The sequence below is a fragment of the Ictidomys tridecemlineatus genome, chromosome 8 (assembly GCF_052094955.1).
Source record: "Ictidomys tridecemlineatus isolate mIctTri1 chromosome 8, mIctTri1.hap1, whole genome shotgun sequence".
In the NCBI taxonomy this organism is placed as follows: domain Eukaryota; kingdom Metazoa; phylum Chordata; class Mammalia; order Rodentia; family Sciuridae; genus Ictidomys; species Ictidomys tridecemlineatus.
Genome location: NC_135484.1, coordinates 21,029,999 through 21,055,010, shown reverse-complemented (window position 1 = coordinate 21,055,010; position 25,012 = coordinate 21,029,999). Strand labels below are relative to the sequence as shown.

Genomic DNA, 25,012 nt, shown 5'->3' with positions numbered 1-25,012 from the left:
TCCTAATTTTTTTTCAGCAGATTCATTATTGGCCTATAGGAAAGCAATTGATTTTTGTCTGTTCTCATACCATTATTTGTTTGCAGTGGAAATTGTTAAAGGTTGATGAAGCTATAGATTTCTTTTAACTGTGGCCTAGTACATGCCATATTAGTGTATGCAATCTGTATGGGACTTTGAAAAGATATGTCCCTGCTTTTACTTTGCATTTGTGTGGGCTTCGTGTCAGTCATTTCTTCTCTTTTTGATCCTCTTAAAATGGTAGCCATTTTCATGTATCTGATGATGCTGGTGCTTTATTGATGTAGCCTCTGTGATTGAGAATTAGTGCTTTGATGATGCACACATCTTAATCTCTGGCCTGGACCTCTCTCTGTACTTTACACTTGCATATACAGCTGCTTACTGAACATCTCCACTTGGACACCTAAAAAGAATCTTAAACTCACACACAAAATTGAGCTCCTGATTCCCACTCCCTGCCCCCCCCCCAATGCTTTAATGTATGTGAGTGACAGTCATTGGCTGTTCCACCATATTATTGGTGAAGTCAAAACCTTGTTGTCAATCTTTTGGTGTGTATATGAATTATATCTCAATGGAGACCTCCCCCCCACACACACACACAAAAAAACTCTAACCCAAAACAATACCTCAAAGTCACCATCATTGGCTTCTCCCATTTACTAGATGGATGATTTAATGGATGGCTAGATGGCTATCGATAAGGCAAATATAGCAAGATTTGACAATTGTAGATGATGGGTAGCACATATATATTTCCTATATAATTCTTTTAGCTTTTTTTTTAGATTTGAAGAATATAAATTTGACCACATCTCACTGCCCCTATTGCTATGGACTCATCTCCAGTCACCATTGTCTCTTGTCTTAATAACTGCAGAGGTCTATCCCTAGTCTCCCTGCTTCCTTCCCTGCCTTTGTCAGTCTTTTCTCAAGTGATTTGTGAAGATGTAATTCAGATCCAGTTACTCCTGTGATTAAAGTCCACTAATGGTTTTCCATCTTACTCTGATAAAAATCCAAAGTCTTGCTGTGATTTATCAGGCCCCTCATGGTCTGGCTTCCTGTTATATCTGACATCATCTGCTACTGTCTCTCTCTCCTGCTCCTTTCAGACAGTTGACTCCTATGTCACTTGTGAGGCTTAGTCTACATTTAGTCAGAGCACATGTATTTATGTAACCCAAAGGTTGTCAGTGGACAAGGTCGTGGTGATCAGTTTGGGAACACCGTGTTAGACATCCTGAAACTTCTAATATTGCAAGACTTCGCATAGATCTTAGTATAATTCCTTTTGGGGGATTATGAATGTCTAAGACCAAGTAATGCTTATTGAGCAAAGAATCTCAACACTTTGGGAAGCACTAATCTGGAATACTTCATTCATTCTTCTTTTATTCACTTAATAGGTTTTTATTGGATTCCCTCTTTATACCAGGCATCTTTTTAAAAACTTGAAATACATTAAAGAGTATGGCATTGCTTCTTACTCAGAGAGCTTGTGGGTGAGACAGATAGACAAGCAATAATAAAATAGAAAAGTCCATAGGTGAAGCCCATATCTGGCTTTGGGATAATGATAGAAGGTGTAGGGGAGATCACATCCAAGTTAATTTACAAAGCATGAATAATTAATAACCAGGTTAAGAATGAAACAAAGGGCATTGTGGGGATGAGCAGCTGCAAGTGAAAGGTTCTGGAGGCGATTGGGAATGGGCATGGTGCATTTGGGTCCTGAATGTGGCTTGGTAGACAGTAAAGCTGAGAGATGCTTGCAGAGACAGGATCATGAGGCCTCACCATGCATGGGACTCTGCAGAATTTGGGCTCAGTCTTGAGAACAATGCACTGCTTTGAGGGAAATGGACACCTATGGATAAGTTTTTCAGTGGAGGAAAGTTAATTTTTTGAAAGATCACTGCAGCTACCCTGTAGAGATGGATGGGTTTTACCCAGTAAACTGATATCCAAGGTCACTTAGAATCTTGAGGAGTTTACAAAGGGAATTTCAGGAAAGATAGTGACAATGAATTCAGATTTGGATGTGTCTGAACATCCAGGTGACAGAGGGTGCTGAACTGAAATTATGTTACTGGGAGTCTTCAGTTTCTGAAAACTCCATATGGTGAATTAAATCATTGGAAACCAGGACTCAGATGAAAGAGTCCAAGGTCAAAGGTAAGAACAAAAAAATTTCCTGTGGAATGTTGGTATTAGATGAATGGACAGAGGAAAATGAGCTGGTGAAGGAAACTTTGGAGAAGCATTTCAGAAACCTAAGATGAAAGTCGGAATTTAAAGTATTAGTGGAAATCAAGAGATGGGCAGAGGGGCCGACTGTCTGAGTGGTGAAAGAGGGTCACAGTACTTAAGGACAGGTTGACATTCTTGAAAGTAATGTCAGTTGGGTGAAAGACTCAAGCAGCCACTTACCAGAGAAAACATTCAGTCTTTGTTTTTTTGGGATTGGCTGGCTTCATTTAGCATGATATTCTCCAATTCCATCCATTTACCAGCAATGCCATGATTTATTCTCTTTTAATGCTGAGTAATATTCCATTGTGTGTGTGTGTGTATATATATATATATATATATATCTCACAGTTTCTTTATCCATTCATCTATTGAAGGACATCTAGGTTGATTCCACAATTTATCTATTGTGAATTGTGCTGCTTATAAACATTGATGTGGCTGCATCACTGTAGTATGCTGTTTTTAAATCCTTTGGGTATAAACCAATCAGTGGGATAGCTGGGTCAAATGGTAGTTCCATTCCAACCTGATCCATAATGGGGGTGGGGTGGGGGAGGAGTATGGGAGGAATGGAGGAACTTCGGATAGGGCAAAATGGAGAGAGGGAAAAGGAGGGGACATGGGGGTAGGAAAGATGGTGGAATGAGATGGACATCATTACCGAAGGTACATATGTAAAGACACAAATGGTGTGACTCTACTTTGTGTGCAATCAGAGGAATGAAAAATTGTTCTCCATTTGTGTACTATGAATTGAAATCCATTCTGTTTTCATGTATAACAAATTAGAAGAAAGAAATAAATTAATTTAAAAAAAAAGACTCAAGGAAGATGGTGGCGGATAGTAAGGTGGAAATAGTAGCCTAGGTGTTAAGACCAAGAGAAGTGGCAAAGCCATCATTTAGATAACTCTCTTTTGAAAATAGTATATCTTTATTTACATAGTCTTATTCTCTTCCTCTTTGGCCCAATGCTATAGATATGTAGAGAAGTGCCTAGTATACAGAAGGAGCGCATCCGGGAGCCTTGTTCTGCTTCACAGACGAGGATTGCTGGTAAGATACAGTTTTTTTCCTCAATATACATTTATTAATGTAGAAAAATTAATGCTATGAGCATCGTATATAAACTAGCTAGATTTATTTTAAAACATCATGCAGCTGTGGTTTATTATCCTACTTTTAATTATTTGGAAAATGGTGTTGTCTTTAAACTCAAGACGTGTTTGGCTGCCCAGCATGGGCAAGGCGTTTGCTCTGTGGTTGGTGAGACTTACCTTTCCCTGCATGGGAGGCGCCTGGGCCACCGCAGATACTGCTGATGGGAAGAGGAGAGTAGGGTGGGAAAAATGAGGGCGAGTTTCTGGATACACACTGCTTTTCAAGACATCAGGGATAAGCCTCTACTCCAGCATGTGCTCATCATATGATCATGACTGAAAACAAATGGTGTAGACAACCTTGGAAGCAGTTGGGAGATGGAGGTTGTGAAGGGTCTCCTTCTGGGGTAGTTACATACTGGCAAATACTGCTCCCTTAGCTGCATAGAAAAGAAGTGGCTTTTTTTTTTTAAAAAAAAAACTATTTCTACTTACCCCTTCTCTCTGTCCAGATGAGATCACAGGCTGCAGCACCATAGCCACTGTCACCCTGCCCCATTAGCACTCCACCTTGCTATGCTCTCCTCTGAATCACCTGCCAAAATCCCAGATGGGATTAATTGCAGCCCACCCACTTACCCTGTGCCAGTGGCTGCTGCTGCTGCAGATTCTCCTTCTCCTCCTCTTCCACCTTCACCTTCTCCTCCCACTACCTACCTAGGATATCTCCTCTACCTCTGCTTCTTCCCCTTCTTCTGCATCCTTTTATTTCTCTTCTTCATCTTTTTCATTTTCTGCTCTTGCTCCATTTCCTCAGGAGTCTGAAAAAGTGACAAATGACAGAGTATTTGTTTTCTTTTTTGAGCTGGCTGGCTTGTGATGCCCATGTTTATGTTCTAGATTACTTGTAATTTCTAATACCTTGCATAGGAAATAACCCGAAGCCTAATACGTCTTCTTGATTAATTTCCAAAATGCTTGCATTGACATTTTCTGCCTTGGTAAATACAAGCTCAGCTCCATAACCCTAAGGAAAGGACTGGTTGCATTTAATGAAATATCAACAGGTCCTCTTACTTCCTTAACATCATTATGGCAAAGGGGCAGGGGAAATTTGAACACATATTTAGACATATAGAAATGTGGACAGCAAAACCACACCTTTCATTAGGTGTGCAGTTCAGGTATGAGACGGGAAGCCAATCTTGCCACATCTCTCTCTTCCTACTCAATGTTTTAATTTAGCTTTTCCTTCTTTTAAAAGTACATTAAAAAATAAAATCAACTGTTTTAAAAGTGAACACGTCAGTGACATTTAGTATACTCACAATGTTGTGCAATCACCACCTGTATATAGTTCCAAAATATTTCCACCACTCCAAAGTAAAACCTCTTACTCACTGAGCAGTCCCACCTGCTTTCCCTCCTACTCTCAGCCTCTGGCAACCACCACTCTGCATTCCATTTTTTGTTTGTTTATTTGGTTGATACCAGGGATTGAACCCAGGAGTGCTTCACCACTGTGCCACATCCCCAGTCCCCTCTTCCTTTTTTTTTTTTTTTTTCTTTATTTTGAGACAGGGTCTCACTTAGTTGCTTAGGGCCTTGCTGAGTTGCTGAGGCTGGCTTTGAATTTGCAATCCTCCTACCTCAGCCTCCCAGGCTGATAGGATTACAGGTGTGCATCACTGTGCCCAACTCTCTGCATTCCATTTTTATGAATTTATTCTGAATGTTTCATGTAAATAGAATCCTACAATACTTCTTTTACTTAGTATAACATTTTGAGGTTCATCCATGCTAGCTTCTTGCTGGTTGTACTCATTCCAAAGCAAGGACTATGCCTCTCATAGAGGCATCAGATTTGACAGAAAATTCTACTGTACTTTCTCCTGAGAATTCCTTGCTACCCATCTCTCTACTCTTGCCCTCACATCACTTTTACTTATTTATTTATTTTTGGTACCAGAGATTGAACCCAGGGGAGCTTACTTATAGAGTCATATCCCCAGCCCTTTTTAAAAATATTTTATTTAGAGACAGAATCTTGCAGAGTTGCTTGGGGACTTGCTAAGTTGCTAAGGCTGGCTTTGAACTTGTGATCCTCCTGCATCAGCCTCCTAACCTGCTGGGATTATAAGCATGTGCCACTGTGCCTCACTTCACTTTTAAAAGAAAAAAATACCTTTTTATCATAAAGAGCTTCTTCATTTTTCCATCATAGAACCATCCACCTAGCTGCATCTGTACTTGCATACTCTACATACTTTATTCTGATGCTGAGGACATGTTCTCTCCGTTCCTTTCTAAGGCCAACCTTCTACTTGTGCTTTGGATTATATCTTCGCTTGGCTTTGTCCTTTTGCTTTCTTGCTGTTAATAGATCATTCTTGTTGCTGTATGTTTTGATGCATGTAGCTCTAGTTTAGTTATTTAAACTGATGTATAGCATTTCATTACACTAATACATGGCAATCCCCAGAAGTCTCCTCTCTGGCTATGTTCACCTGACACATAAATGTAGACACTTGCTTAACTTTAGAAAAGTGAGTCTATTTTTAACCAGTAAACTTGACATCATCCTTGACTCTTCTCTGAAGTTAGCATCCAGTCCATCAGCAAGTTGCCTCCGCCTGTGCCCCATCCCAAATGCTTCCTTGGCCTTGAACACTCTCCTCTTTCATCTAGGTTGTAGGAATGTTTTCGTGGCTTCTCTTTTTGATTCTATTCCCTCCTTTGTTTGCCATCTTTCAATGAGTTCTGTCCACATAGTGAGTTCCAAAGTCTTATCATGTTTGATTTGCCTACTGGATGTCCCTAATCACATTTCTCATTGCTTACCCCTTTGTTCATTCTGCTTCAGACCCTCTGGTGGTCTCGCTGTTTCAAACATGCCGAGGAGGACATTCTCATCTCTGGGTTTTATGTCTGCTGTTTCTTCTTCTTCTCCAAAGTCCTTCCCTCAGATATTTGCATGTTTCAGACTCACTTCATCCAGTTCTTCGACCAAGATCTTCTTGAATAGGCCTTTTCCTGCCCATCACACCTCAACTCCATCCCGACTCTATCTTTTGCATTCATTTTGCTTCATGGTGTATATTATCAGTGTCCTGCTCCAGAGTGCAAGTTCCAAGAGGCCAGGGACTGTGTCTTTCACACTTTTATACTCATAGCATCTTCAAAGTGCCTTGAATCTTATAGATTTTTAATAGATATTTGATGATTTGAAGAATGATTTAAAAAAAAACAACAACAAAAAAGAAAGCTACAGTGAAGATTGGGCAGAGGACCCACAAAGAACTTTTCTTTATCTGAGTTTCTCTATCATATTTAGCTAGTTATAAACAAGTTTCAAAATGATTTATTAGTTTAAGAATAACAGTAATAAAACCATAATATAGTAAAAATACCATTTTTTAGAAAATATTAATATAAGAAACTACTTTTCCAAGTACACAGGAGATTAGGAAAGTGACATTGCTTTATATCTTCAAAATCTTTTCAATGTCTGACTCCGTGGAAGACAACTGAGTTCTCCTGTCTGCCTCTGCATTTGGTCTGTTGTGATGCCACCTGTTATGTAGCCTTGGTGAAGCACTGCTCTGCTCTTGGGAGAAGGGGCAAAAAAAGGCAAAGAATGCATGATGATGATGACAGTTTAAGTGTGCCAGCCCCTTAGAAGGGTCGCCAGGAAGCCTGGGCTTCCCAGATGCTGCTTTGCCAACCCCTGACTTGCATGGGCAGAGTGTTTCATTTTAATTTGGATTATTCAGTTACTCATAAAGTTGAACTTTTCTTTATTCAGGTTAAGTGTTTTCTTTCCCTTTTTGTCAGTTGTTGACTTTTTCCGTTTTATAAAAAGCATTTGGTTACTAATTTTTTGTCTTCAATGTGCACAGTCAATCCCATCTAGTGCTCTTTTCAGAATTGTTAAACACTCAGGGTTTATTAATAATTTATTGTTTTTGTGTTTTAAGTCATAAAGATATTCTTTATTCCATCAGCTCACAATTTTGGTTTCCTTATTTATGCCCTTCATCTACCAAGAATTAATTTTCCTATGATGCACGTGATGTTGAAATCTATCCATCATTTCCTCACTTCAGCCATTGGTCATTGCTTTGACAGCATCATTTATTAAATGATATATTCTTCCACACTAATTGATGATGCGGTCACTGCCAGGGGCAAATTTGGTGCCACCTATACTCTGTGGCTCTTCTCTTCCATTGGTTTGTTAGAATGTGTGAGTTCATCATACAGGGAGATAATTGTCATTATTTAAGAACAACAACTAAATAGGTGGTAGGGCTCATCCCTCTTACAGAGATATTTGCTTTAAACTCTTTTTGGTACTTTTCTTTGTATTAATTTTTCACCCAAGATTTTGTATCTGTGATTTTGCTAAGTTATGCTCAAAACTGTTGGTATGTTGATTAGAATTTTACTGAATTTATACTTTGTATTTTTTAGAATATTATTTAAACCTCATCCAATATATCACATGCTACAGTAGGTTCCAGGTAGATTTAATCATTCATTTAACTACCTCATATTAGAGACCAAAGAAAAACAATATTTAATGCCCTTCAGCCTCCCCAAAAACAAAAAACGAAAACCAAAAACGAAAGAAAATATTTATCAAATTGTTTTCTCCAACAAGAGTTTCTAACTTTCAAACTCTTGGGATAATGATCCCCCAAGAAAGATATATGACTTTTATTATCTCAAGTTTGTTAATATCTGTATGTTAAGAGAAATGGAGAAAAAAACCCTCACAATACATTTTAAAAGGTCCTCAGAAGCATCATTTTCAATGATTTGGCAAGTGTTTATCATTTCCATATAAATATTGTTCATGCAGATTGACAAGGAAGCAAATTAAAAAACCTAGTGATAAATTATATCACATTTGGCTAGTAAGCATGAAAAATATTTACTATTACTAGCAATTAAATCCATTAACTAAGAACAGTGGTGACAGATGTGTGTTTATCCATGGAAATAGATGCCTGTCATGTAGATGTGGGATATTGACCAGTTCCACATGCTGCTGTAGGAAATGTAAATTTCCAACTTTTAAGTAAAGCCATTTGGCAATGAGTATTAAACACATGCCTTTAAAAATATTTTCTGATCCAGTATTGCTACTTTGGGAAATCTCTGCTAAGGTAGTGATTAAAAATGTGGAATATACTCTATGCAAAAAGATATATCTTATAAGTTCTTTTTTAAAGAAAACATTTAAGGAGCAATGTATGTGTCTAAGCAAAAATTAGGGAATATAAATGTGCATTATTACATAGGTATTCACATTAATAAAAAATGAAATATCCTCATGTCATAAAGTTAAATGCAAAGAGAAGAGAAAGTAACACATATATTTGCTTTGTAATTAAGCAAAACATCTTGACCCAATAAAATAATACTCCTAGTTTTCCCCCAGTTGTTGTATTATTTATTTGTTTTCTCTCATAATGTGTCTTGATATCCTTTGAGTTATTATTGCTGGCTTTGGACTTTGTGAGATGCTTTAATTGGCTTGATGGCCAAGTAACTACAAAGATGAGCTTATTTCAGGTTATGCCATAGCCATTTCAATATGAAAAAGTAAAAGCTTCTTAAAATTTTTTTAATTTAAACTAAATTTTACTTGAATACACATATACATATGCCTGTCATTATTATACTACCATGTTAAAAATATCCTTATTTTAATTTTTATTCTTATTTTTATTCTTATTCTTTTATCCTTATTCTTACTTTGCTACATGTTTTTTCCAGCTCACCCTAGTGTCCAAAAGGTGGCGCTAGTATCCTCTGCATCAGACATGCCCGTTCACCCTCAACGTACCTCAGAAATCTCGGTTCCTGCTGATCTGGATAAAACCATAACAGAACTAGCTGACTGGCTGGTATTGATTGACCAGATGCTGAAGTCCAACATCGTCACTGTTGGGGATGTGGAAGAGATCAATAGGACTGTTTCCCGAATGAAAGTAGGTGCATGGTGGAAAAGCTTGTGGGGGTGGTACCATGACCAAGGTTCTACCAGATCTGCTTGGGTCCCCTTTGTTTATCCTCAACTCTGAAAGAATGAGGTTTTTAAAAAAACATTATCTGCCAAACAGCCACCCCGGACTAACTGCAAAGAATGAAGCTTTTCAGACTTCATCTAAAGACTGAGTGTATTTTTAAACTCTAAAACTGATATCACGAAGCTAGGCATGTTGGTATAAATGCAAGCTGGTGTTCCATTTAATGCCCGGTGTGATGTAGGATAATTTCCCAGGGCTCTATTTCAGCTCATTTTTCATAATGAGCTCATTTCATTTCTGACTTTAGAAATAAGTATCCTAACCACACTTTTATCATTGTACATATACCATCTAATATCAGTATGTAAAAATCTATTTCCCTATTAAGTGTGTTAGACTCTGAGCTGTGTGTTTTAAAGGAATACTGAACAGACTCTTTTAGATAGAAATAGGGAATGTAGTCAGGTGTGGTGGCACACACCTGAAATTCCAGTGGCTTGTGAGGCTGAGGCCAGGAGGATTGTGCGTTCAAAGCCAGCCTCAGCAGCTTAGTGAGGCCTTAAGCCACTCAGTGAGACCCTGTCTTGAAATAAAATGTAAAAAGGGGCTGGGTCTATTATTTTCATATAAAGATTGTTTTAAGGAAGCAAATTAAAAGACCTAGTGATGGATTATATCACATTGGGGGACGTGGCTCAGTGGTTAAGTGCCCCCGGGTTCCATCCCTGGTACCCAAATTAAAGAAGGAAGGAAGGAAAAGAAAGAAAAGAAATAGGGAATGTACAATAAAATAATAAAACAACTATTGCTAAATACTCAGTGTGTGCTGGGCATTTTTCTAAGCCTTTATATTGATCTCATTTGCTTCTCCTACAGTCCTGTGAGGTAGGTGCTGTTTTATTCCCACGTCCTTAATAAGCCCCAAATGAAAGAGTCAGGGGCACTCAGTAACCCTCCAGAGAAAAGCTACAATGACAAAGTCTAATAAAAAGTCCCAGGACAGGAGCAGGCCACCTGTTAGGGGAGTCAGGGTGAGCAGAGGGTAGCTTCTGCAAGTGCTGGAAGGCAGGCAGTGGGATTTTGACATCTGAAGATAATGTCAGTGACCTTCCAGGATAGGGAAGAGACAGGAGGCATGGGTTGGGAATGAGGAGCCTTTGGGTCAACATTTGTGCAAGAAGGAGACACGGTGGGGGTGCGGTGGGACAGGCAGCTCCAGTTCCCTTTGTGGAGGAGCTCGCAGGCTGTTAGAGCCCTGTAGACTTTTCCTGTGAAAGCGGTTGGCACACATCTTTCCCCCGCTGCCTTTTCTTTTCTGAATTGCAGCTGGGAACTGGTGATAACGATGCTTTGCTTCAGTAAGAGGATGAGGATGGATTGGAGGCAAGAGATGCTTAAACCAAGGGAAAGAGCCCTTGCCGAGGGGCTGAGAGGACGTGTTACAATTAGCAGAAATAAGAAGTAGGAGAAATGGATGTGAATGAAGGTCTGAGGGAAGTGGTTTTGGATTTGTTGTGTTGAGGGGTCCTTATGTTGTGGAGAAGAAAGTGAACAACATTCATGGAAACCTAGTCTGGGATCCAGGATCGGAAGTTGTTAGTAATCCACTTAGAAATAACATTTGTCACTGTAGAAGAGGTTGAAGTCCATAAAGCAAGTGGATTCATAAAGTGAAAAGCCCAGGAAAATCTTGTCACACTATTTGTACTTTTTTTTTTTTTAAGTAAACCATACTTTCTGAATTCGTTAGCTTTTTGTTCGGATTTATCAGCAACAAGAGCTTCAGTCCATCAAGCAATACCGGTTTTCACGTTTAAGATGATTTAACTTAAAATTATTGTGATTAGCACTTTTCTAATAATGTTGCCGTATCCCACAGGTGATGCCGTGTGTACACATGTCTGGTGCAGAAGAGGTGCACCAGGCATCAGCAGCACTAACTGCTCACGTTCTTTAGAGGGATTTTCTTAGTCTACTCAGACTTGATACATCTTAATAGTCACTATCTTATTGTGTGTGTGTGTGTGTGTGTGTGTGTGTGTGAAAGCTAGGACACACAGAAGTAAGGCACCAGGTGATTAGTGGAAGAGCTGAGATTTGAACCCGAGATCTCTGACTCTTCCTCTGCCTCATTGCTGATGCCTGCCTTAGCGGAGGCAAACGATAACGGTGACAACTTTGACATCACCACACTGGTTTGCTTAGTTACTGTTTTCAACGTATGGCTTGTTAACGTATCTTAATAATCATTTCTCTTAACAGATCACAAAAGCTGACTTAGAACAGCGCCATCCTCAGCTCGATTATGTTTTCACGTTGGCACAGAACTTGAAAAACAAAGCTTCCAGTTCAGATGTGAGAACAGCAATCACAGAAAAATGTAAGTTTCTAAAAAAATTGCATATCTTCATCCACTTTTCCTGAAAACAAGTCTCTCTCTATCTTTCACACACACATTTTCAAAGATTCTTCAACTAGAAGTTAATATTATTTGGTGTTTATTACTTTTTTTATGAAAAATAAATATACCTCCTCTTTTTTTTTTAACTTTTTGTGAACATTGTCACAATTCCCTTATAATTCTTCAATGTATTAATAATAGTTTTAAGTAATTACACATTGGACTTTTTTTTTCATAAGTGTTTTTCTTTTTTTTTTTAAGGTGGTATTAGGGACTTATGCCGAGGCTCACCACTGAGTCTCATCCCCAGACCTTTTTTAATTTTTATTTTGAGGCAGGGTGTCTCTAAGTTTTCCAGACTGGCCTTGAACTTGGGATCCTCCTGCCTTAGGTTTGTGCCACCACATCCTGCAGTTAGGATTTCTTTTAAAGAAATCAAAACAACAGAAGTCTGAGAAAACTAAAGGAATGAAAATTTGTTCTTTAGTTGTACTTTATTCACTAAAACTGGGTGTTGGTGTGTCGTTGAGCTCACTTCAAACTCATTGCACAGATGTCTGTTGAGCAACTGCTGCGTGCCTGTGTGACTGTCACTAGTTTTGGAGGTTCTTTCTTTAAAACAAAATTAAACAACAAAAAAAGGGAACATACAAAACACCAACGGAGATCCTCCTTTGGAGTTCACATTTGAGTTCCAAAGCGTCTTGAATTTGCGTGGCATACAGAACAAGGTCTAGACGTTTGGGGATTGTCACAGTCTCCTCGTCTGTCACCTCTCCCGTCTATAGCATTCTGTACTATATATACTCTTTCAAATGTCCCGACATTTCCTGGTCTTCTTCCCTTTATTCAGGTTATTTTTTTTCCTTCTGGCCTTTTTTCTCCGGGTGAAATTTTACTCAGTTGCTAAAATGTCACCCCTTTGTGAAGTCTCTGCCACACTATTCTTGTTTTATAGCTTTAGTTCCTGCTGTGGCCTTATTCCTCATAACTGTAGATCTCAGAGCTACTTTAATTCTCTCTCCCTTCTAGAGAATGAATATTCACCTTTATAGCTCTTGGGCCGCCTGCAGGGCCCAGTTCAAATCAGGTACTTAATAAATAAATCTATGTGGCAGAATGTAAACTGGAAGAAGAAAGTTTAATTTTTTCTGAAGGGTAGAAAGGCAGCTATTTGCATTAGCACCTGTGTGTGTGTGTTGAATTCAAAATAAATGTGGTAGCAACAAGGTTACTGTGGAGATGAGTTAGCAAAGAATTTGGGTGTGTGATGATATGGGCTGGTTTCCTTCCTTCTCCGTCTCTGTGTTGGATGATTGATCCTGCCTGTTGCGGGAGCTGTGGATGGTCCCATTTGTCCTCCCCTGGCAGGGACCCCTCTGTTAATGACACCACACTGTTGACAAAGCCATCTCTGGTTTGCTTTACTACCTCTGGTGTTTTCTTCAGTTACCTCTTTATCAAAACTTATTTTAAGGTTGATTTTATCCTTCTCCTGAATGTCTTCCCTTTCCCATTGAGCACCTTCTTTTATTCTCTCTCTCTCTCTCTCTCTCTCTCTCTCTCTCTCTCTCTCTCTCTCTCTGTGTGTGTGTGTGTGTGTGTGTGTGTGTAGGCTATGTAATCTTCATAGCTACTCACTATATAAAACACCCTCCTCAGCTGGAGTGTACCATCACAAGGAGCCTGTGTTTAGCGCTTACAATGAATAAAATAATTTGCTTGTTTTTCATGGTAAACCTGTGAAATTTACTGTCACTTGATGTCTTATGTTTTGTTCAGTATTAAAATATTCTTTTAGTAATAGAATTGGTCATAAGTACTTTATGTAATTTTCTTATGGAGAAGGAGAACATCATGATATATTTGCTTCCCTTTCCTTATATTAAAAACGTTAACATTTTTTAAACTGTGAAGGCAGCATAAATAAGATAATCTTATTGAGCAATTTCTTAGAGTTATGACACATAAGTCTAACTTTTTGGCCTTCTGAACAACCTCAAGTTGACAGCTTTTATGGTTGGTTGTAGCCCTATACAATTCCAAGAATTTTACCAGAATGTTCTTTATAACTCAGCCGGAATGCTATCTTGTAGTTAGGTTCTTCTTGGGGCCGGTACTTAAAGGCTATAGTCTTTCAGGTGGTCTGTCAAGCATCATCTAGCTGTTTGTTTGAACCTTCTCTTTTCTATTGCCTGTGAGTTGTTTCTGGTATTCAGAGCTGCTGTTTAATAGTATTTTAGTTCATGATTATGAACTGCCCCTGAAGACATTAATCAAAAGCTTAAATGTCTTTAGAGTTCTTGTTTCATAACTCCATGTTAAAAAGAACCAAGAGGAGCATAGGAGATGGCATCAGAGGAGAGGACAGGAAAGGAGAGAAGAGGAGAGAGAGGACAGGGAGAGAGAGAAAGGCAGAACACGAGAAAGAGGAGTAGAAATAACTCAAAGGACGGTAGGTAAAGAGCCGGTATTGAATTTTATGTTGAAGGTTCCTAGGTACAAAGAACTTGAATCTTCTTTACTTTTAGTGTTTCTCTTGAACTTGAAAGTATAAGAATATTTACTTTCTTGGCCTGCCACAGTGGTGCACACCTGTAATCCCAACTCCTTGGGCTGCTAAGGCAGGAGGATTGCAAATTTAAGGCCCACGTCAGCAATTTAGCAAGATCCTATCACAAAATAAATATAAAAACAGGTCTGCAATGTAGCTTAGTGGTAGACTACCCCCATACTCAATTCCCAGTACTCTGTCCTTACACCCAATCAAACAGGTTTCATGCTACAATAAAAGAAAAAAAAGCAAAAAATATTCTTAAATAGTTTGTTCTCATAATCTCTTTGAAGGGTATCAAGTAACTATATCTGTGTCTTAATGCACTGCTAAACTCTACCCTATCAAACTGGGTTCTGTAAATACAACATTAAAATGGGTATTTTTTTTCTTCTTCTGCTTCCCTTTTTTGCTTTATCTGCTAATACTAGTAGATATGTTTATTGTGAGATGTTTTGGTGCACTTCAAGTTGAGTTTAATCCAAAATTTTTCTTCAAGAATGGTTTCAGAAATATTTTTATTAAAATCCAGTCATAGTGTCACATGCCTGTAGTCCTAGCAACTCAGGATGTGGAGACAGGAGGATTGCAAATTTGATGCCAGCTTCAGCACCATAGCAAGACCCTGACTCATTAAAAAATAAGAAATTTGGAGCTGGGGCTGGGGCTCAGTTGTAAAGCACTCTCCTAGCATGTGCGAGGCGCTGAGTTCGAGCCTCAGCACCACATTTAAAAAGATAAATAAATTAATTTAAAATAAAGATTTTTTAAAATAAGATATATATATATATATACATGCACATATATGATTAATAGTAAGAAATATTTATGTACATATATAAATATACACACATACTATATATATGTATATATATATACATATATATAGTATAGTGTGTCTGACATATATTATAGTTCCTTTCAAATGTCTTTGTCAATTGCCCTCTTTTCCTTTTCTAGCATAGACTTTTTATGATCAATCAGGGATCAGTTGTTTTTTCCCTTTCCTGATAGTTAATTTTGGGGACTACTCCTTATCTGTTTCCCCTAGTGGAAAAGGTAAAGAACCAGTGGGATAGCACGCAGCATGGGGTGGATCTGCGTCGGCAGCAGCTGGAGGACATGATTGTGGACAGTCTTCAGTGGGCTGACCACAGGGAGGAGACGGAGGAACTGATGAGAAAATATGAGGCTCGACTCTACATGCTCCAGCAAGCCCGGAGGGATCCGCTCTCCAAACAGATCTCTGATCATCAAGTAAGACTCATTGGCTATTGCTCGGCAGTGCCATTTCCTTAGACTCGCTTTTTCTATTTTTCTTAGGAACCCGTCTTGATGTTTTCCTAAGTTCTTAGAATATATATTGAATTTATATGAAGCATTTGATCAGGAAGTTTTTCTGAATAATTTCTGGAAGCCTAACAAATAGATTTTTTTTTTTTGGCTAATGAAAAATCCTCACGAACCAACATCTAGAAAAAGAACATTTTATAGGATCCCAGAATCCTCATTTTAGTTTCTTTCTTGCCTACTCCAGAGCTTATTTGTATTTGTAAAATTTCTTGAGGCTTTGATTTGAGTGCTACTGTGGTGAGCAAGTCAGTTAATAAATAAGTTTAGTTTCTTTTAATACATTTATATCCACACTTATCAATATGTAGGTTCCACTGTTGATCAATTTGATTAGAGTTGATAATAGTGAATACTTATTGTATTTTTAAAATGTTATTTTGAATTATTTCTTACAATAACAGAAAATATTCTTGAGTTGGAGGATGTATTAGCTGTGAGGTTATATTTTGGTGGAACGTTTTATTTGCCCTTCAGGTAACTTCAGGTGAAAGTGCACATTGATGAAGAATGTAATAATAAAGACTGTGTGAGAAACACAATCTAAAACCTGGAAGTATGTTTTTATTCTTCACAAGTGTAGACTTTCCATGGTTACAATTTAAAAAGCAAGTGGCCAGGGGGATTGGTTTCTGAATCATTTTCTGTGTTTATGACACCTGCTGATCATTTCTATCAAACGATTCAAAAGTAATAGCAAAGCCCTGCACCTTAAGTAGAGAAATACAGTAAAAAATAATACCCATGATTCAGTCATCCTATTTGGAACACAGTTGGCTCTTTGTGTCTGTGTGATTAGTATCCACAGATTCAATCAACCAGGGATTGTATGCTGTGTAGTTAGATCTGTGATGGTTGCATCTGTATTGAACATGTAAAAAAGTTTTTAAAAAGTCCTTGTAATTATTCCATAAACAATGCAGTATAACAATTATTTATATAGCATTTAAATGGTATTAGGGAATACAAGTAAAGTGTACAGGAGGATATGCATAGATTTTGTGCAAATACTGCACCACTTTATATCAAGGACTTGAGCATCTCTGTGAATTTTGATGTCCATGGGAGGGGAAGGCTCTTGGAACTACTTTTCCACAGATACCAAGGGAGGTCTGTTTGCTTCTCTAATTAACAGTGTGGTTCATTTCTCTAGGCTGGATTTTTCTTCCAGTTGCTACAAAAATTCTTAGAGGACCATAGTTGTTACTCAGATTTCAAGTGGAGATTCTTGTTTCAGAAACTTTCAGGGACAGAAAGTGTCAAGATACCATTGCCTGTGGTTGTACTCAGTCTCAGTTTAGCTGCCCAGGCAGATTCTCTGTAAACCTTGCTCACTGCTTGGTCTATCCAAGCAATTAACTTTGTAAACACGTACAGCGATCCAGGGGCAAGAGGCAGAAGAATTCCACCATTGTTGGTTCTTGCTGTTTCTCCAAGCACATACAGAGGAACTCTGTATGTGTTCATTTCCTATATGATGCACATTCCTGTAAGATTTAGATGTTTAGCAGAAGGCATGAGAGGGACAGATGGTTTGAGGAAGTAAAATATCTCAGAGAGGAAAATATAATCAATATCATCTGCCACATACCTGATTTCTTAAGACATTTTCCATTTCTAGAATTCTTTTGGTTTAAGCCTACATGCAAGAGTTTGTCCCCTAATTTGTTTTCTTCTTGTGATGTCTAGTTCTCACACATGTTAAAACACCCTTGGAAGCAGTGTTTGGGTAATGATAATTGCTAAATGACCAGGTCTAACAATTATACTTGAACTTACACCTTAGATGTTGCTTCAAGAACTGGGTCCTGGTGATGGTGTCATCATGGCGTTTGATAATGTCCTGCAGAAACTGCTGGAAGAATATGGTAGTGATGACACAAGGAATGTGAAGGAAACTACTGAGTATCTGAAAACATCATGGATCAATCTAAAGCAAAGGTAATTCTATGGCCCTGGCAATTGAATACATAATGTTAAATTGAGAATTTGACTTCTTTTGGTTTTCTCATAGAAACATCCCCCAAATCTGTAGCTACTAGAAGTACATTTCATTATTACTTTTATTTTTATAGTGTGATATGCTGAGTTGGTATTATCATGCCTACTTTGTCCAGAATGTGTATTTACTCAATATCTAGTTGAATTTCTATAATGCTGTTTTCCCTTGAATAAGCCTAAATCTTGCCAATGATTATTCTGAATTCTCTCAGTATTATCTCAAACACTAGTACTCTGGTAAGTAACAGATATTTACAGATGCCTCAGGGTAATAATAATTACAATGGTATAGTATTTGGCTGGGTCTCCTCAGTTGAAGATCAGATGCCATGGATTCAACACTGGACTTCTGAAATGATTCATGTGACTTTAGGACTTTAATTAACTTATTATCTTTTCTTTCTGATTACTGACTAGTCAGTATATTTGGAATGGCCTGAAATAGCGTATGTTTTTAGAAGAGAGATTTTCCTGTCACTTGAACATCTAGGATGTGAGGAGCTGTAAACAGTAGTTAGCATATCTTCAAGATGCAAATTTATATTCATCAGTATAGAGTGTTGACTTTATGCATGGTGCTGGGAATGTCTGTGTCTAGGTGAACCCGTGATTTCTCCAACGTCTTTATCTATTTAAATGCAACTTCCTGAAAATTAATTTGATATCAAATCACATTTATTTTGCAGTGAATAAAATTGATAGTGATCAGAACACTTTATGGTATATATATTCCTGGTAATAAACTATGGTCAAGCATTTATTAAAGTTCGACATGGAGGAATTTTTATGCATTTCTTGAATGTTGTTTTCAGTTAGAATCTTTCAAGCAGTTCTGTAAACTCCAGAAGAGAATTATGAGGGAAGCACAGTAGCTTGAATGTGTTGCTGGACATACGTAGGACACTGGGGGACACGAGACTGGAGTGGCAAATACAGACCTTCAAAAAGGAACATTTTGATCTTCCTAGCATGTTAGCATAATTTTTCTCTTTTATGGTAACAGATTATTTGGATAGAGTTAAGGATCCCATAACTGAGGCAGGGACAGCAGGTGAATTAAAAACAGCTTGAACCCTGAAATAATCCCTAAACGTATTTCATCTATGTTTTTCCAAAAATTCCATGTGCAAAGAGTTATGACTTTGTTTATGTTTTAAACAATACCAGAAAAAAATTGATCACTTAGGAATGAGTGGGCTGCTTTATTTAGTACCTCCAGCTCTCTCTCTCTCTCTCTCTCTCTCTCTTTGGCTTTTACTTTGTAAATATTTTAAGACAGCCTACAGCAGTAGTGAGATTCGATGGAAGAAGCAATTAAAAATGAATTATATTCCAAGGTGATCTTTCATTTATCATAGCAGAGACAACCACATATTCCAAGTTATCATTGTTACAAGAAATCGTCCTTGCTCAGTATCTATTTGCATTTTGGGGAGGGGGAATAAGCACTTTTATTAATATTTGGACAAGATTCAGATATGTTATTATTTATAAAGTCAGAAAAATAACAACAAAAACCGTGGCTCACAGGATCCCCATGAGTGACAGCTAGGGTTTCTATGTATTCAGAGTTTTCTGTTTTAAGCAGTAATATTTATATTATTAATTGTTTTAAATTATCATCTTTGGGGGGAATTTATAAATCTTTTCTTCTTAAAGTATGAGGACCTCTGTTAAACTTCTTTCAAATTCTTAACTTTATTATTTTTTAAAATTTCAATACATCCAGTGTGGAAAGATCATATTTAAAACTTTGAAATTTTTAACATTGTTGTTGCAGAGAGAGAACTAAGGAACTTTAGCAGCTGTACGTGAGCCTATAGTTTATCTAAACCTGTGTTTCTCAACCTTTCTCGTTATTTCTTCTCTAAGACGCCTTCTTAGAGCCCAGCCCCTTATGAAATTTCAATAGTGTGGTATCACGTGTGTCCATATCTGTCCTGGATAGTTGTGCTTTACATACATGAAAACAGGGCATTTTTTCTGTCTCTCCTCCCCCATGGCAAGAACCATTTCTCGTCTCCTTTGAGACTATGTGGTCTGATCTCCCTCTCTCACTCAGAAAAGCTAAGCGGCATGCTCAGGTTCACCTAGAACAACCAAAATGGTATTTTTCCTCAAGTGAAAGGTGATCATACCTTCTGTGCTGGGTTCTGAAGCTTTGGTAGTAAATTTATTCAGGTTGCTATGCTTTGTGTGATTGTGTGCTTTACTTTTGGTTTGTAAATTTTATTGTGCGCGTTCTCATCATCAGGCACTCTGCTCAGCTCTTCATATATTTTTTTTCCTTTGATCCTCACAGTAACCATAGGGGGCAGGCAAGCATTTTCATCTGTGTTTTGTTGGTGAATTCACTGAAGCTCAGAGAAGGTAAAGATTACCGCAGCTCACACAGCTCCTACAGGCCAAGCAGGAATTGGATTCAAGCCTTTATGCTTGTTCCTTGAGGCTCATCTCATCTTTAGCAAGACTTTCATTTTTCTTCTTTGTTATCAGAATGTCAGTGATTGCTGGTGACTGTTTTGTGTACCTGCCTCTCAGAGCTGTGTGTGATTTGGCTTACTGGTTCTTATCTGGGTTGAGTTTAGAAACCAGATCAGATTAAAGATATGGGGGCCTCCTCTATGAATAATGTAACACTGTCTATTAGGTGGCCATTGTGCCCAGTCTAATGGCCTCTGAGAGGCCTTTTACCAAGTCTCTCTTCTTATCTCCTCCCAGCCATATTCTGAATATACATCATTGTCAGTCTGATTCTGGAGGGGTGAAGGGTGATTATACTTACACAAGGAGTAATGTTAGCAGAGCATTGTATGTAAAGCTTAATATCATCTTTAAGGGAAATATTTTATAGGAATTGATGTTGGTCTAAATAATTTGGCCATTCACAATTACAGGCCCACAATATCTTATCTACAATGCCCAAATCCCCAAAAGCTCTGATAACAGAAAGCTTTGAATTGACATGAGACTATTTATTATAGTCTTTATTTATTCATCCTGCTTAGGATGAATAGCTTTGTTCCTAGATATACAAATATGAATGTGTTTGACTATTTCCCTGCTTGGGCTGATATGTAATATAGATACATCAATAGTGTTAGTTACCTATTGTACAAAAAATTTATTAATCCTGATATTGAGTGACAGCTAGAGTTTCTATATATTAAGAGTTCTGATTAAATGATTGCTGGTATCTTGAGTTCTCTGAGCAGCGGCCTGTCTATAAGTTTGAGAGTAATCTCCGTATTTTCTTTCTTTCTTTTTTTTTTTTTTTTTAAGAGAGAGTGATAGAGGGGGAGAGAGAGAGAGAGAGAATTTTTTTTTTAATATTTATTTTTTAGTTCTCGGCGGACACAACATCTTTGTTGGTATGTGGTGCTGAGGATCGAACCCGGGCCGCACGCATGCCAGGCGAGCGCACTACCGCTTGAGCCACATCCCCAGCCCTAATCTCCGTATTTTCACTAATGCTCTTTTTGACATTTTTCCCCCTTGTATCTCCTGATGACAGTTAACCAATTATTTAAAGCATATTATGATGTGATAGTGTAGAATGTACTTCTACAAGGTGAATGTCCCTTATCCGAAATGCTTGGAATCAGAAGTTTTTGATTTCGAATTTTTCTGGATTTTAGAATATTTGTATATATAATGATATATGTAAAGTTTGGGGAAGCAACTCTAAACATGAAACTAATTTATACTTCAAATATACTTGAGAAGGGTTGATAGTATGGCTCTGTAGTTGTGTTAGTTAGTTTTTTTTTTGTTTGTTTCTGTGACTGAAATATCTGACAAGAACAATTTAGAGGAGGAAAAGTGTATTTGGGGCTGTTTCAGAGGTTCAGTCTCCAGTCAGTTGAATGCTTGCTCTGGGCCCCAGATTAGGCAAATATGGATGAAGGGCCCAGCAAAGGAGCCTTGTTCAGTTCATGGCTGGGTCAGGAAGTAGACAGCAGGAGGGGAGGAAGGGGCTACAGGGAGAGTGAATCTTTCCAGGGCAGCCCCCAGGGACCCCCCTCTCCAACCATGCTCCATCTGCCTACAGTTACCACCCAGTCAGTCCATTCAAACTAGGGTGGACTGATGAGGTCACAGCTCTCATAGTCAACCACTTCACCTCTGAATATCTCTGCATTAACACTGGAGCTTTTGGGAGACACCCTGCATCCAAACTGTAACATGAGCTTTATGCATATAGTCTAAAGATAACAGGCACTCGTATGGCAATATGTAAATCAATGGAAGTGTAACTGATGTGTTTCTGCAATTTGTATTCGGGGTAAAAATGAGAGTTCATAACCCACTTGAATCAAAGTGTGAAATATGATATGTTAAGAACTATGTAATGTTTTGAACAACCAACAATAAAAAACAAACAAACAAAAAGAGATAATTCATGCAATATTTTAAGTAATTTTCTGTATGAAAAATTTAATGTAATGGTGTGGAATTTTCCACTTTGGGCATCCTATTGGCATTCAAAAGGTTTAGATTTTGGAGGTTCAGATTTTTGGATTCAGGATGCTCAACTGGATGCCTGATTTGTGTCTGAAAGTTTATTTTAACTGTATATATAAACACTTCAGGGCTAAACTAATATTTTATATCCATGTGTATATATATATATGTGTGTGTGTGTGTGTGTGTGTATGTATTAATGTTATACATATATACACAATTATCTATGTTGAAGTATTATCAAGGAAATGAGACACTATAAGTGTATGCTGTAATTTCTTTCTTTTTTCCTTTTTTAAAATTTTTGTGTCAGGGATTAAACTCAGGGTTGCTTAACTACTTGTCACATCCCTGGCCCTTTTTAAAATATTTTATTTTAGAGGGAAGAGAGGGAAGTTCTCACTGATTTGGTTAGGGTTTCACTAAGTCCTTGAGGCTGGCTTTTAACTCACGATCCTCCTGCCTTAGCCTCCTTATCTGCTGGGATTACAAGCAGGTGCTACTGTAATTTCTTATGAATTACTAATTACTGTATATTTTTCTCCTTGTCCTTATCCCTGTGAAGTCATATTTTCCTTACCTACTTGAAGGTCCTTCTGGAATGGTACAAGTAGAATGGAGCATTCTGGGTATGATCTCTTGACAACCTATGGTTAAAATCCCACTCTGTGCATTTACTATCTCTGTGGACCTTATTTCAACTCACTGAGTCTTATTTTCCCTTGTTGTAAAGGGGAGACCAGACCTAATGTGTGGGATTATTGTGAGATCAAAAGTTATATTTAAAGTTCATGCTATGTGGTTTACGATCAACAACTGGTTGCCTAAATTATCATGTGCCATCCTGGTTACCTTTGTCACCTGACATCTGATGCAGAGTACAGTCTGTGGCTGAGTTAGCAGAAGGCTGAGTCATTGTCAGTTGCTCGTTTATAGTCATTTTGAATGATTTCTACTTATATTAATGGTAAATCTTTATTACTCGATTTAATTTCTTAGGAAATGCAATTTTCTCAGTGAGATCATCACAGTTGTTGAATTTATGTTGCATTAAGTGTTTTCTGACAAAGCAGGAGTCCCACCATCTTGGGTTGGAAGGTGTAGAGGCTGGAGGTGTGACTCAGGGGCAGAGTTCCTGCCTAGCACATGTAAGGCTTTGGGTTTTATATCCAGCACTGAAGAAAGAAAGAAAACGAGGGGGCAGGGAGGGAGGGAGGAAGGAAGGGAGGGAGAAAAAAAGGTGCAGAGTTTTGAAAATTTACAATTACTTCATTGGGTGCCATAAATACAGTATAGAGTGATCAGTGAAAGAACCTGAATTTCTAATTTTTAATTATGGCCAGCTGAATGTGTGGAATGTACTTAGTTTATAAGATTATATAAATGTTATGCATACTTAAGACTGAATTTGTAAAGTCCTTGGCTATTTTGAAAACAGGTTAAAATCCCAAAATCTGAATTTCCTTTCCATTGCATTCTTAAGTTATTCTGTTGCACATTTTGAAGCTTGTTATTTCTGTGAGTACTTTTTCAGTAATGATTAATTATTGCCCTCCCAGATTAACAAAAAATAAGCATTCTTCTCAGCACTTACCCATTGTTCAGTTTGGTCCACACTTTTTAATAGCAGTTGGTAGAAGATGCTCCTACTGGGATTATGTGTTATTGACCTTAGCCACGCTCCACCATTGAGCTCCTGGAATGAATGCAGTAATACTATAACATCCATGGGCTTAGGTAGAGTACAGGTGACCTGTCCACCCATAAAAGATCTGGAGATTTGGGTCAGTCAATTTGATTTATCCTCTCAGAAACTTATTTCTTTCCCTAAAGGTCACTTTGTTTTTCAACCTGTTTCTTTGTTTTGTTTTGTTTTGTTTTTGCTAATATTTTATTTTTAGTTATCCCTTTCAAACTGGGAAGTAAACTGGCCAAGAGAAGTGTAAAAATCATGCTCTTCTGCATTTTATTCTTGCTATTTTTTTTAAAAAAAACTTCAGGTACCATTGTATTGTCATTTAAAAAATATTACCAACAATGTCTTTGTGGTATTTTCCCATGAATTTTCATCTTTTCATTTTGTAAATAAATATCAGACTGAAGCCTGCAGATATTTTCTGAGTACATTCAGTTGCCTGTCAAATAAATTAAGGGATTCATGCCCATAGTCTTCTTTTTTTCTTTCATTTGATTTTTTTCCCCATTAATTATCAATCAGTCAATTAAAGGAGTATTTATTTAGCTTTTTGTTTGCTAACCTCTGTGATCAGTCCTCTGTGACCATAAATATACCAGTGCCTGCCCCCAGGAAGCTGATATTCTATAGGGGAACTATGTAGTAAATAAGAAATAAGCTACAATGAGGGAGGTTGTTTGGTAGAGGAAAAAAGGAGGTGCTGTGTAAGAGAGGGGCTTATGTGGCTTCAGTGATATGTAGAAGAATAGGTCAGAAGGTGATGTTTGAGTTGCTTCTGAAGGTTAAGAGGGAACCATCTGAAGAAAATTCCAGAGTAAACAACAACAAATACCAGAGTCAGGAGGCAAGAAAGAACATAGAATGCAGCCGAGTAAAAAGGACAGGCTTGAGATGTGGGAGTGGGGCAGGCTGAGGGCACATCAGCAAGATGGGAAGAACATGATAGAGGGAAGACGTGCTTCAGAAGAAGAGGAGACTTTGGGGGATTAGATGTGTGGTTTGAGGAGTGGAAACCATGAAAGATGGAAATTTGTAAAAAGATGAATGCTGGTATTAGTCACTGAATTGGGAAAGCTCTGGAGGTTTGGGGACAAAAATTCAAAAGTATAAAAAATGTGGGTTTTTTTGA

The 25,012-nt window shown here is 37.9% G+C and overlaps 1 protein-coding gene across 9 annotated transcripts in view; it reads left to right on the top strand.

Moving 5' to 3' along the window:
- Utrn (utrophin) overlaps positions 1–25,012 on the top strand; it is a 508,932-nt gene that overhangs the window by 232,815 nt on the left and 251,105 nt on the right. For all 9 annotated transcript variants that reach the window (XR_013424804.1, XM_078018961.1, XM_078018962.1 and 6 more), the window contains 5 exons: positions 3,260–3,335; positions 9,164–9,378; positions 11,680–11,797; positions 15,424–15,629; positions 17,509–17,663. Coding sequence is in view for 8 of the 9 variants with exons in the window: in XM_078018961.1 (XP_077875087.1) it covers positions 3,260–3,335; positions 9,164–9,378; positions 11,680–11,797; positions 15,424–15,629; positions 17,509–17,663 (770 nt within the window). In the remaining variant the exon portion in view is untranslated. The remainder of the gene's footprint in view (positions 1–3,259; positions 3,336–9,163; positions 9,379–11,679; positions 11,798–15,423; positions 15,630–17,508; positions 17,664–25,012) is intronic.